Source organism: Galeopterus variegatus, unplaced genomic scaffold (assembly GCF_000696425.1).
Source record: "Galeopterus variegatus unplaced genomic scaffold, G_variegatus-3.0.2 Scaffold106, whole genome shotgun sequence".
Taxonomy (NCBI): domain Eukaryota; kingdom Metazoa; phylum Chordata; class Mammalia; order Dermoptera; family Cynocephalidae; genus Galeopterus; species Galeopterus variegatus.
Window position 1 is genome coordinate 1,065,215 of NW_007726217.1, and position 15,008 is coordinate 1,080,222.

Consider the following 15,008-nt stretch of genomic DNA (forward strand, 5'->3'; position numbering starts at 1 on the left):
CCCAGCCGAGGGGGACATTGAAAGTCGACCTTGAAAAAATCACCACTTCCTTCTCTCTCCTTCTTTCTCTCCCTCCCACCTTCCCTCCCTCCCTCCCTCCTGGCTGATACTGGGATCCAAACCCGTGACCTTGGTGTTGTAACACTGTGCTCTAACCAACTGAGCTAGCCAGCCAGCCCCTTCTTTTCCTCTTCTTTATCTGTCTCCTCTTCTTTGGGACTCTTGTGCAGTCTCAAGGGCTTCTGTCACTCTTGTTTGAGGAACTGTGCTGTCATGAAACAACACCAGCTCCACTTATGACTATCCCTACGCCAGACTTTTAAGCTTCTCTTTGACAAAGAATGACATTCAAAGTCAGTATGACACTTAATATTTTTTACCTGTCTCTTAAGTCCTTTATTATTACTCTTTTTACATATTCTGGACAAAGAAACTAAAGCATTTTATTCCTTCTGTCTCCCTAACCTTTTTTCCTGTTTCCATTCATGCAGCTATTACTGAAAGTGCCTCCTTCCTATCTCTACCAATCAATATCCTCTCTATTTGTGCTTATCACTTTATGTGCAAAATATGACAGCATTATAATTATTTTGTAAATTTCTTATCAGCCTTCTAGAATCTAATTTTCTAAAGAAAGTGATTCTTGTCTGATTTAAATCTCTACTTTAGCTCATGTAAAATATGTCCATAATAAAAAGTTTTTGAGTGGTATAGAGACCAACATACCTCAGGTCAATTTGTAATTTGCTCTCCCTTCTTCATGTGAGAAATAAAAGTATTTTTTCTATTTATTGCTGTTCATTCCTTTTTACTGACCCAGATCTCTAAATGTATGTCTTAATGATCACTTAGTATATTTTTTCCCTGAAGTTTTTATCCCCCTGCTTTCAAGTAAAATGTCATAAAGTATGGTTTATTCCAATGCTATGATTATCTTATTTGATTTGAAAGGCCAAAGAAAGCAATTCCAATTGTTTATCAAGCTTAGAGTTGTTCTTTTTATTTTATATTTGTTATTCATGGCTTGAATAGATGGCTCAGAATTATTGGGCCTATGTATTCAGGTTGAGTAAAAATATTCAACTTTATACTTCTTGAACACTAATAAGAAAAAGGAGAATAAGAGAATTCCTATAAACTTCATCTCTGTCCTGAGGGAATCAGAGTGTTTTGAGCTAAGTCCACTCTCATCCTTGACTTAGGACCTTATCTTTTTTGTTTTTGTTTTTGTTTTTGTTTTTGTTTTTGGCAGCTGGCCAGTACAGGGAATGGAACCCTTGACCTTGGTGTTATTTGCACCATGCGCTAACCAAGTGAGCTAACCAGCCAGTGGACATTATTTGTTTTTAAAACAACTGAAATGAGTGTTCAGCCCCTACATCATTACTCATTTATGCTAAATACAGAATTTTCTTTAAATATGAAATTGTTTTTTGTTTTCCTTTTTAGTATAGATGAAAATACATTACAGTGCTGCCTGCTTCATTTAAGTTTTGTTTTCATATTTTTTTATCTTCTGAGGGCATAATCCTTCCTGCTACCTTAGTCTGAGATAGGTAACACTAGAAATTCTGGGCTAGGTGATAGTTCTAGTGCTTCCATTTATATAGTCATTTGACCTTTGCCAAATACTTAAATGTACCTGAAACTGTTTTTTGATCTATAAAATGGGAATAATACCTGACCTGCCTCTTTCTTATGAATCTTGTCAGGATCAAATTAGAATATGTCCAATAGCTAAAATTTATCAAACTCTTACCATGTCTTGGGCAATGTGCTAAGTGCTTTACATGATTTATCTAATTTAATCTTCACATGAACCCTATAGGGGAAGTAATTATTTTACAGATAAGGGAATCTGAAATAATTTGCCTAAAATTTCAATGCTAGCAATTAGCAGAACTGGGATTGGAACTTTCCAGTCCAATTCAATTATTTATATTTAACTTACGAATCTCAGACTCTAGAGCTGAGCTCTTAACCAGCACACAGTATTACTAACACCCTTTGTAAGCAAAATGCTGTATAACTGTATAGTATGTTCTTAGTTTGCAAAATAGATTACTGACCCACCATTGCCCTTAACACCAGTAGTCTGGCAACCTCTTGTATATGGAGCTCATAGATCTTTGCTTCATCCTCCATTCCCTTCACAAACTTTCCCTTACTACTTTGTAGGTATTCATGACTAGGCAAAGGTTTTATATTTAGTGGTTTCTCTTTCTAGGGGTTTTACAGACCAGCTACGTAAGATTTCCAAGGATGCAGGGATGCCCATCCAGGGCCAGCCATGTTTCTGCAAATATGCACAGGGGGCAGACAGCGTAGAACCCATGTTCCGTCATCTCAAGAACACATATTCTGGTCTACAGCTCATTATCGTCATCCTGCCAGGGAAGACACCAGTGTATGGTAAGGATATCTTAAGACTGCATTTTTCCTCAAGTACTTGATATTCCTTTTAGGTTTATGATAAAATATATCCTAAAACTTTAAAATATTAAAGCGTATTTTATGCTACAGCAAATAAAATCATGTTATTGTTACTTTAATACTAATCAGTACAGCAAACTAAATAGTCCAAGAAGAGAGCCTATGAAAAGAATTTCAGTAGCTAAAGAAGCATAGCAAAATGGTGGTTAAAGGAAGAATTATTTAATAAAAATGGCATTGAGATAACTTGAGTATCAGTAAAAAGCAGTGGTTAAAAGCACAGGCTCTGCCTTGGGGGCTCCACCCCAGAGGCTTGGGCATCAATCCAGGGACCGGATCCCCAGCCCACAGCCAAGCACACCACCAGCGCCAAGGAGCATGCCAAAAACATCACCTCCATGTGCGTGGCCCACCACAGCCACCACAGTAAGCACAGCTGCTGCGGAAGTGGCTAGACATCACAACCACCACATGGATGGTCTGCCAGCCACTGCAGTGCATTGACACAAGGAGAGTCACCAGCAGAGACCAAAGAAAAGAACAGGATGTCTCTCTACACAAAGCCCATTCCAGAGTGACAGAAGCAGCATCTGCTGTATGATAGTATTTGGGAATCTGAACACACCTTTTAGCATTGGACAAATCATCTAGGCAACAAATCAACAGAGTAACCATTACTCTTTCAGAGGGAGAGAAGAAATCTAGGGTTATCAGTGGTGGGAGGGGGGAGGAAAAGGGGGATAGGGAGAGATTGGACAAGGAGCATAAAGAATAAGTACAATTTGTAACAATATACATATTAGTAATATTGATTTCATCAACATATGTCAACATTGAATCCCAAAAATATGTATAATCAATTATGATTCAATAATAAATAAATAAAGAGCATAGGCTCCGTTGTCAGACCGTATTGCTCAATATTCAGGTATACTACTGAAAATAAAATTTTCAGTTATACTATTTGTGTGATTTGTCTGAATTACTTAACCACGCTAAGCCTTAGTTTCCTCATCTGTGGAATTAGGGTACTAATAGTACCTAAACCATATATAGGTAGTTGTAAGGATTCAATGAGTCTACATATGTAAAGGATCTAGAATAGCATCATATAGTAAACACTCAGTAAATGTTAGCTATTACTGTGAATAAAATTAAGTTTTGTGAAATTAGTTAAATATAAATAATTGAATCTTGAAAAAAACACAAAATAGGGGCCAGCCCGGTGGCGCACTGCTACAGTGCACCACTTGGGAGTGCGGCGGCGCTCCCGCCGAGGGTTCGGATCCCACATACAGACCGGTTCCCGCTCACTGGGTGAGCGAGGGGCAGGCACAGCACCAAGGGTTGCGATCCCATTGCCGGTCCCGGTCCAGTACGGGCGCGACACTGAGGGTTGCGATCAGTTGCTGGTCACGAAAAAAAGACAAAAAAGGAAAAGAAAAAAAAAAAGAAATGATAGAAGAATCACAAAGGAAAATTGTTAGATTTAACAGCGTAAAAATTAAATTTTCTGTTATGTCACAAATACACTAAAATTAAAAGGAAACCAATAGAATGTGAAAAATATTTGCAGCAAATGGAAACAATAAACAATTAGCTTATTATTAGACAAAATATTCATACAGATTGGTCAACAAAGGAAGAAAATTCTTCCAGTCTTTTTAGACTAATGAGAAAAGAATATAAACCAAAATTTCTCAAGTAAAAATATGAGAAAATATTTGTTTTTACCAGTAAAGTACAAATAAATTAAAGGAAAAATTTTGTACTACTAAATTAGCAAATGTATTTAAGTGTTGTAGTACCTAGTACTTGTGAGTATGTAGTGACTCTAGTATTTTAATGTGTTGCTGATGGTCATATAAATTGATGATATTCTTTCCATCAAAAGTATGAATGTGTTCTTAGTCTGCAATTCAGTATTTCCAATTCCAATAATCTACTGAAAGGAAAGAATTCATACTGTAGAAAAATCTCTATGCACATAATTTTTATAATGACATCTGTGATACCAAAAAATTACTAAGAACTGTTTTTAAACAATAAGTATACTATTTTGATGAAATAGTATGCAGTGATTAAAAATAATAGTTATAAAATTCAAAAGATAGTGTGAAAGTTGTAATAAAATATAGGTTATTATTTTTTAAATTCAAAAGAATGTGTAAATCAATAAGAAAAGGACAAACAACCCAACTGAAAAGTAGACAAAGGACACAAAACAGAAACACAAATAGTCAATTGTGTTATAAAAAAAAATGCTCAGTCTTATTAATCATTAAAGAAATATGAACTGGAATAAATTATTCTTCACCAGCAATGATAATACCAATTGCTGGCAAAAATGTGAATAAATATACACTCTCATATACTACTGATGAGAGGCAAAGTTTACCAATTTCAGTAACCTCCAAACTGTTGTTCTTGACTGCATTCTGTTTAGTCCCTTCCAGTCCATTCTCGAAACTGCTTCCAGAGTGGTTTCTTTTAAATGAATTAACTTTATTTTTTAGACTAGTTTTAACTCACAGAAAAATTGAGTAGATAAATATAGCATTGCCATATACCTCCCCTCCCCTGTACGTGGTTTTCCCTATTATTAACATCTTCCCTTAGTGTGGTACATTTAATGAACCATTATTCACTCATTATAATTAATGTATTGTCCACAGTCTACATTAAGGTTCACTCTTTGTGTTGTAAACTTTTATGGGTTTTGACAAATATATGTTGTCATGTATCCAGTATTACAGTATCACACTGACTAGTTTCACTACCCTAAAAATCTCCTGTACCACCTATTCATTTGTCCTCCCGCCCCCTAAATCCCTGAAACCACTGATCTTTTTATATCTCTACGTTTTGTTTGCCTTTTCTACAATGTCATATAGTTGGAGTTATATATAATATGTAGCCTTTTCAGATTGGCTTCTTTCACTTAGTACTGTATGTTCAAAGTTCCTCCATGTCTTCTCAGGGCTTGGTAGGTCATTTCTTTTCTTTGCTAAATGACATTCCACTGTATCGATGAACAGCTGTTTGTTTATCCATTCACCTATTGAGCAACATTTTGGTTGCTTCCAGTTTTGGGCATTATAAATAAAGGTTCTTTAATTATTCATGTGGGTTTTTGTATGGACATAAGTTTTCAATTCAATTGGGTAAATTACTAGGAGCACAATTGCTATTTTGTGTGACGAGGCTGCCAAATTAAATTGTCTTACAAAGTGGCCATACCATTTTGCGTTCCCACCAACAGTGAATAACCGTTCCTGTTTCTCTGCATCCTCTTCAGCACTTGCATTATCAGTTTTTTTGATGTTAGCCATTCTAATAGGTTTGTAGTGGTATCTCATTGTTTTATTTTGAAATTCCCTAATGACACATATTGTTGAGCATATTTTCATACACTTAGTTGCTATCTATATATCTTCTTTAATGAAATGTCTGTTGCGATCTTCTGCCCATTTTTTAATTGGGGTGTTTGTTTTCTTGTTGTTTTAAGTGTTTTTTGTGTATTTTGGATACAAGTTCTTTATCAGATATGTATTTTTTTTTCCTTTTTGTCTTTTTTCGTGACCGGCAACGGATCGCAACCCTCAGAGTTGCTCCCGCACCTCACTCAGCCAGTGAGCGGCCGGTCTGTACGTGGGATCCGAACCCTCGGCAGGAGGGCCGCCGCGCTCCCAAGCGGCACACTGTAGCAGTGCTCCACCGGGCCGGCCCCAGATATGTATTTTGGAAATTTTTTTTCTAGTCTGTGACTTGCCTTTTCATTCTCTTAACAGTGTTTTTCATAAAACAGAAGTTTTTGATTTTTTTCTTTTTCTTTAGAAGTTTTTTAGTTTTAATAAAGTCCAACTTATCAATTTTTTTTCATAGATCATGGTTTTCATGTTGTAGCTAAAAAGTTATTTCCAAATCCAAGGTTACCTAAGTTTCCTCCTATGTTATCTTCTAGAAGTTTTATAGTTCTTATTTTTTTCAGTGAGCGGGAGCCGGTCTGTATGTGGGATCCGAACCCTCGGACGGGAGCGCCGCTGCGCTCCCCAAGCGGCGCACTATCCAGTGCGCCACCGGGCCGGCCCTATACTTCTTATTTTTATATTTTAGTTTATAGTCCATTTTGAGTTAATTTTTATGAGATGTGAGGTCTGTATCTAAATTATTTATTTTGCATGTTGATGTCCAGTAGTTCCAGCATCATTTGTTGAAAAAACTATCCTTTGTCCACTGAATTAAAACTTTGCCAAAGAGCCGCATGGTTTGTATGAGACGCAACAAGTTACTAATAAGAGAATCCTTTGAAAAGAAACATAGAACAAAAATTGTTAGCCCTTAGAACAGTGGTTAAATACATTCAGAAAAGGGAAAAGGCAAAAAACGTCCTTAAGGGATGGGTGCTTATGCACCTGAATTTCGCTAATTGGAACAAATGAGGCATAGAGTGTCAACCAGATGTAGCATGAACCTAGTATAGTAGCTTCAGAGAAAGCTGATATTCAAGACTCTTTGGGGGAAAAAGTTATTTAGCTCCCTGCAACCATTTTATTTCCCATGCTTTAGAACTACCTCCAATAGGGCCGGCCTGTGGCTCACTCGGTAGAGTGCGGTGCTGATAACACCAAGGCCACGGGTTCGGATCCTATATAGGGATGGCCGGTTTGCTCACTGGCTGAGCGTGGTGCTGACAACACCAAGCCAAGGGTTGAGATCCCCTTACCGGTCATCTTTAAAAAAAATAAAAATAAAAATAAAAATAGAAAATAAATAAAACTTTGCCAAAGATCAACTGACTATATTTATGTGGGTCTGTTTCCAGGCTCTCTAGTTTGTTCTCTTGGCCTGTGTGTCTATTCTTTCACCAACATCATGCTATCTTGTTTACTATCATTTTATAGTACTCATTTATTAGTTCCAGGAGGTTTTTCTTTTAGTTCTTTGGGATTTTCTGCATAGACAATCATATCATCTGTGAACAAAGACAGTTTTATTTCTTCTTTCTCAGTCTGTGTATTTTTCTTTCTTTTACTTTTCTTATTACATTGGCTAGGACTTCCAATACAATGATGAATAGGAGTGGTGGAAGGGAACATTGTGTATTGTTCCTGAGCTTAGGGGGAAAGCATCTAGTTTTTCACAATGAAACATGATGTTAGCTGTAGGTTTTCTGTAGGGGCTTTTTCTTTGTATTTTTATCAAGTTGAAGAATTTCTCCTCTATTCCTAGTTTGCTGAGAGTTTATATCCTGAGTGAATGATAAAGTTTGCCACGTGCTTTTTCTGCACCTATTGACAAGATCATATGAATTTTCGTCTTTAGTCTGTTAATGCAGTGGATTACATTAATTGATGTTTGAATGTTGAGCCACCCTTAAATACCTGGAATAAATCCCACTTGGTCATGATGTATAGTTCTTATTATATATTGTTGGATTCAATTGGCTAATATTTTGTTGAGAATTTTTGCATCTGTGTAGTCTGTAGTTTTCCTTTCTTTTAGTGTGTTTATCTGGTTTTGGTGTTAGAGTAATGCTGGCCTCATAAAATAAGTTAGACAGTATTCTCTCTCTCTGCTTCTGTTTTCTGAAAGAGATTGTAGATAATCGGTATCATTTCTTCCTTAAATGTTTGGTACTCTTCACCAGTGAAACCATCTGGGCCTGGTGCTTTCTTTTTTGGAAGGTTATTAATTATTGATTCAATTTCCTTAATAGATAGAGGCCTTTTCAGATTATCTGTTTTTTGTGTGTGAGTTTTGGAATTGAAGGAATTGATATACTTCATCTGGTTATCAAATTTGTGGGTCTAGAATTGTTCATAACATTCTTTTATCCTTTAAATATTGATGGAATCAGTAGTGATGACACTTTTCTCATTTTTGATATGAGTAATTTGTATCTTTGCTTTTTTTCCCTGGTTAGTCTGGGTAGAGGTTTATCAATTTTATTGATCTTTTCAAAGAACCAGCTTTTGGCTTTATTGCTTATTGCTTTTTCTCTATTGATTTCTTGTTTTCAATTTCATTGATTTCTGCTCTGATTATTAATCTTTCTTTCCTTTTTGTTTTAGGTCTATATTCCTCTTCTTTATTTTCCTGAGCTAGAAACAGAGATTATTCATTTTAGATCTTTCTTATTTTCTTATATATTCATTTAATGCTATAAATTTCCCTTTAAGCACTGCTTTTACTGCATCCCCAGTCTTTGGTAAGATGTATTTTATTTTCATTTAGTTCAAAATATCTTTAAATTTCTCTTGAGACTTCTTTGGCCCATGTGTTACATAGAACTGTGTTACTTAATAACCCAATATTTGGGGATATAGTTGAATTGAACTGCAGTCAACTGAATCTGACCAACATTTATAGAACACTCCATCCAGGGCCGGCCCGGTGGCGCATTGCTACAGTGCGCCGCTTGGGAGTGCAGCAGCGCTCCCGCCGAGGGTTCGGATCCCACATACAGACCGGTTCCCACTCACTGGCTGAGCGAGGTGCGGGCGCAGCACCGAGGGTTGCGATCCCGTTGCCGGTCCCGGTCCAGTACGGGCACAACACTGAGGGTTGTAATCCATTGCCGGACACGAAAAAAGACAAAAAGGAAAAAAAAAAAAAAAGAATACTCCATCCCGGTCCAGTACGGGCACGACACTGAGGGTTGTAATCCATTGCCGGACACGAAAAAAGACAAAAAGGAAAAAAAAAAAAAAAGAATACTCCATCCAACAATAGCAGAATATACATTGTGCTCAAGCTCACATGGAACATTAACCAAGATAGACCACATTCTGGTCCATAAAACACACCCTAACAAATATAAAAGAATAGAAGTTATACAAGTATACTCTCAGATCACAATCGTGGAAGTATACTGTCAATTGAACTGGAAATCAATAACAGACAGATCTGTCAATTACTGATAAAATTGTGTTTGAAGTCTCTACGAAAATAGTAGGTATGTCTCTTTCACCTTGCAGTTCTATCAATGTTTGCCTTCTGTATTTTGACATTATTTTGTTAGATGTGTACTTTTTAAGTATTGGTATGTCTTTTTGGAAAATTGGCTCCTTTGTCATTAAGCAATCCCCATCTTTATCCCTGATAATTTTCCTTCTTTTCAAGTTAGCTTTGTGTGAAATTAATATAGCTACTCCAGCTTTCTTTTGGTTGATACTAGCATGGTATATCTTTCTCCATTGCTTTATTTTTAATGTATCTTTATAGTTAAAGAGGGTGTCTCTTGTAGAAAGAATATAGTTGGGCCTTATTTTTATCTTCCCCTCTTTTTCTATCTTTTCTGGTCCCCCTCCTCCTCTTTCTGGTTTTAATTGAGCATTTTATATGATTCCATTTTCTCTCCTCTTTTCTCTCTTAGCATGTCAATCATACTTTTTAAAATTTTTAGTGTTTCAGGGGGTTGGCAAGTTGGCTCAGTTGGTTAGGGCGCAGCTTTATAACACTGAGGTCAAGGGTTCAGATCCCCATACTGGCCAGCCATCAAAAATAAATAAATAATGTTTTAGTGTTTGCCCTAGAGTTTTTAGTACACATTTACAACTAATTTAGGCCGGCCCGTGGCTCACTCGGTAGAGTGCGGTACTGATAACACCAAGGCCACGGGTTCGGATCCTATATAGGGATGGCCGGTTTGCTCACTGGCTGAGCGTGGTGCTCACATTTACAACTAATTTAAGTCCACTTTCAAATAACACTGTACCCACTTCATGGATAGTGCCAGCACCTTATAACAGAGCATTCCCAATTCCTCCCTTCTGTCCCTCATAACTTGCTGTGTGATTCATTTCACTTATCTGTAAACTGTAACTACCCAATATATTACTGTTATTATTATTTTGAACATATGGTTATCTATTAGTTCAATTAAGAATAAGCAAATAAAATATTTTATTTTATTTATTCCTTTTCTGATCTTCTTTCCTATGTAGATCTGAGTTTCTAATCAGTATCTCTTGACCTCTCTCTGAAAAACTTTGCTTAACATTTCTTGCCTGGCAAGTCTACTAGCAACAAATTACCTCAATTTCTATTTGTCTGAGAAACTTATTATTTCTCCTTCACTTTTTTTGTTAGCCATATAATTCTTTGTTTACTTATAAATCAAATTGTCTGATATGTAATTTCAAGTGCTAAATTATTCTGGAATTCTTATTTTAAGAAGTCCTTTTTTAACCTTCATCTTATTTGTTTTTCTCATGGAAAACCTTTCATCATTTGCCGTTTCTTATTTAATTTTTGTTTCCTGAGTGCTGCTCCCTGTACTTCAGTTCCTGATGTATTCTTGCCCTCTTTTTCCTGAGCCCTGGGATCTCTACATTTGTTTCATGTTAGTAGAGATGATGGCTTCTCAAGTCAAATTTGGTGTCACATTTTGATCATAGTTTTCATTCCTCCTGATGTATTGTTTTCTTGGGAGTGTTCCTGAGTTAACTATATTTTAACAAGTTATTTTTGTATGTGTGTGGTAAAATACACATGACATAAATTTACCATATTAACTTTTTATTGGGGGGTAGGGGAAGGTGGTGGCTGGCCTGTATAGGAATCTGAACCCTTGGCCTTGGTGTTATTAACACACAGTTTAATCAAGTGAACTAACTGGCCAGCCCCAAAAGTTTTTAATTTTGATGAAATGCTTTTGGTATCACATCCAAGAAACCATAGCCAAATCAAATGTCACAAAGCTTTTCCTCTGTTTTCATCTAAGACGTTTATGGTTTTAATTCTTATGTTTAGATCTTTGATCTATTTTGAGTTCATTTTTCTGTATGGTGCATAGTAAGGGTCCATCTTCATTCTTTTGCATGTGGATATCCAGTATTCTCAGCAACGTTTGTTTAAACAATTGTTTTTTCCCCATTGAATGGTCACAGCACCATTTTGAAAACCAATTGACCACATATACAAGGTTTTCTATCTGGGCTTTTTATTGTATTTCGCTGATCTATATGTCTGTTTTATGCCAGAAACACACTGTTTTGATTACTATGGCTTTGTAGTAAGTTGGGAAATCAAGAACTGTGAGTTCTACAACTTTGTTCTTTTTCAAGATTACTTTGGCTATTTAGGTAGGATCTCTTGAAGTTCATATGAAATTTAGGATGTTTTTCTACTTCTGCAGGAATTGCTGTTGAGATTTTGATGGGGATTGCACTTAATCTGTAGATCATTTTGGGTAGTATTGTTATCTTATCAATATTCTTCATATCTATGAATATGTATGTCTTTCTATTAATTTAATTCTCCTCTAACTGCTTCAGCAGTGTTTTGTTGTTTCAGTATACAAATCTTAACACCTCCTTGGTTAAATTTATTCCTCAATTTTTTATTCTTTTTGATACTTTTGTAAATGGAATGTTGTTAATTTCCTTTTCATATTATTTATTGCTAGTATATAGAAATACAACTGATTTTTGCATGTTGATTTTGAATATTTCAGCTTTGCTAAATTTGTTTAGTAGCACTAATTTTGTGTGTGGGGGGATTCTTTAGAGTTTTCTACATATCAGATCATGTCATTTTCAAGTAGAGATCATTTTACTTCTTCCTTTCCTATTTGGATGCCTTTCCTTTCTTTTTCTTGCCTGATTGCTCTGGTTTGAACTTCCAGAACTATGTATGTTGAATAGAAATGGTGAAAGGTGGATATCCTTGTCTCGTTGCTATCTTAGGGAAAAGCTTTCGGTCTTTCACCATTGAATATAATGTTTGGTCTGGGTTTTTCATATGTGGGCTTTATCATGTTGAGGAAGTTCCTAACCCTTCTGTTCCTAGTTTATTGAGTTCTCTTTCAGTTTTGGAGCATAATTTGACTGGATACAGAATTCTACGATGGTAGGTTCTTTTCTTTAAATACTTTAATTTCACTACACTCTGTTTTCATGGTTTCTGATGAGGAGTCCAATGTAATTCTTACCCTTGTTCCTTTCTGAGAAAGATGGTTTTTATTCTAGCTTTTTCAAGATTTTCTCTTTGTTTTTTTTGTTTGTTTGTTCGCCATTTGAGTATGATATGCCTACCTATACATTTTTTGTTTTTTTATCCTGCTTGATGTTCTTCGAGGTTACTGTTTGTGTGGTTTGATGTATCTCACTAATTTTGGAAAATTCTCAGCTATTTTTACTTTAAATATTTTTTTGCCCCTTCCTCTTTCTTCACCTTCTGGTATTACAATTTTATGTTATACCTTTTGTAATTATCCCACATTTCTTAGATATTCTGTTCTGGTTTTGTTTCATTCTTTTTTTTCTCTTTGCATTTCAGTTTGGGAAGCTTCTATTGACATATCTTCAAGCTCACTGATTGTTTCCTCAGCTGTGTCCAGTTTAGTGATGAGCCCATCAAAGGCATTCTTCATTTCTGTGGCAGTGTTTTTGATTTCTAACATTTCCTTTGACTCTGTTTTCGAGTTTTCATCTCTCTGCTTACAGTACCTGTCTCTTCTTATATATTCTCTACTTTTTCCATTAGTCTTTATATTAATTGTAGTTATTTTAAATTCTCAATCTGATCATTTTAAAATCTGTATCATATCTGAGTCTGGTTCTGATGCCTGCTTTGTCTCTTCAGGCTGTGTTTTTTCTTGCCTTGTAGTATGCTTTGTAATTTTTTGTTTACAGTGGGACATGGTGAATCTGGTAACGGAAACTGAAGTAATCAGACTTTTAGTGTGAAGTTTTATTCAGTCTGGCTAAGAGCTGGACTATGTTTAATGTTTGCTGTAGTTGTAGGTGCCGGAAGCTTCAGTTTTCTCCAGTTTTCTTTTTTTTCCCCCTCCTCCCCTGTTGTCATAGGGTTTCCCTAAGCAGCTGATCTTGTAGCTCTCTGATTTGTAATCCACTGTTACTATACTGGAGCCCTGTTGATGTGGTGGTTGGATGTTGGGGAGAAGACAAGTTCTATAACCTTGTGATTAAATCCCGGGGTTTTTTGGTCATTATTAGTGTGAATCCCTGGCTGTGACCATCACAAGTGCTTCTTTGCTTTTTCTTTTTCCTTAAGTGAGACAGGAAGGCTAGAGGGGGCCGGAATTGTTTAATTGCTCTTCCCCAGTCAGATATAGCTCTAGTAAAGTAATTTCTCTTGAAGTCAGGCCTTTATTAAGGAAACCTCTCTGAGCATAGTATTTCAAAATGCTTCCTTTTTCCTGTCCCTTGCCTCAAGCATGAGGGGATTTTTCTCTGGATCTTCAAGGTAAAAACCTGGTGGGGCTCCTGGTAAAACTCTTGAAAGTATGGGTGCCTCTTTTAAGACTGGGCCCTCAGGAGTTTTTAATTCTCAAGCTACTACACACTCAGCCTACTGCAATTTATTAATTACTGTATTTAATTATTCTTATCAGTTACTAGTTTCATCTCCTGCTCCAACAAGCTGATGTCAGCTATTATTCTCTGTATTTGCCTGTTTTAGTGGTGGTGGTTTGTACTGTGACCTCAATTCTCTGATGAATCTAAGAATAGTAATTGATTTTCAGTTTGTTCAGCATTTCTCTTCTTGTGAGGATGGGAAGAGTGACTTACAAGTGTTTTACCTGCTGGAGCTATAACCGTAATCCAGAGTGATTTTTTAAAAACAGAAATTTGATTTTACCTTCTTCCCTATTACCTCTTCAATTGTTTTTCATCACACATTTGATAAAATTGATTTTTAAGGTGAGCTTCCAAAGGTTTGCATGTTCGAATCCATGGCTTTCTAGGGGATTCCTCTTGCTCTTTGCCCAAGGGGACTCTATTCATTCTGTTCCTTCTACCTGTGTTACTTCTTGTATCCTACTTTCCCCATTCACCAAATGAATGCATGTTCTTCATTTGAATTTTAGTTCAGACATTCCTTCCTTGGGGAAGCTTTGCCTGACCTTCCTAACAAGGTTAAATTTTTTCACTTTTATTGTCTTTGCACCTTGCATCTCTCTTTTATGTTGCTGCTTTCACAGTTGTAATGTTAAATTTGAGCAGTTATTTAATTAATGCTTATTTGAGTAGACTATGAGATCTGTGAGGGCAGGAACAATGTCTATGTTGACTCAACATTATATATACAGAGCTTTGCACAGAACTAGTGTATGTTAGGTGCTCATTAAAAATTTGTTGAATAAGTGAATGAATCTTTTCAGAAGGCAGTTTGTTAGTATCTGTAAAAATGTTAAATATATATACCTTCTGACTTTTTCGCAACGGGTTTGCCGCCAGAATACAGGTGTTGTGAAAACCACTGCTAAGTCAGAGCCAAAATGGGAAAGGAAAAGACTCATATTAACATCGTCGTCATTGGACACGTAGATTCGGACAAGTCCACTACTACTGGCCATCTGATCTACAAATGTGGTGGGATCAACAAAAGAACTATCGAAAAGTTTGAGAAGGAGGCTGCTGAGATGGGAAAGGGCTCCTTCAAGTATGCCTGGGTCTTGGATAAACTGAAAGCTGAACGTGAGCGTGGTATCACCATTGATATCTCCCTGTAGAAATTTGAGACCAGCAAGTATTACGTGACCATTATCGATGCCCCAGGACACAGAGACTTTATCAAAAACATGATTACAGGCACATCACAGG

General features: G+C 36.3%; 1 protein-coding gene across 3 annotated transcripts in view; it reads left to right on the top strand.

Annotated features, from left to right (window-relative positions):
• Nucleotides 1-15,008, top strand: part of AGO3 (argonaute RISC catalytic component 3) — a 115,576-nt gene that overhangs the window by 68,199 nt on the left and 32,369 nt on the right. For all 3 annotated transcript variants that reach the window (XM_008585475.1, XM_008585491.1, XM_008585484.1), the window contains one exon: nt 2,228-2,412. In XM_008585475.1, coding sequence (XP_008583697.1) covers nt 2,228-2,412 — 185 coding nt within the window. The remainder of the gene's footprint in view (nt 1-2,227; nt 2,413-15,008) is intronic.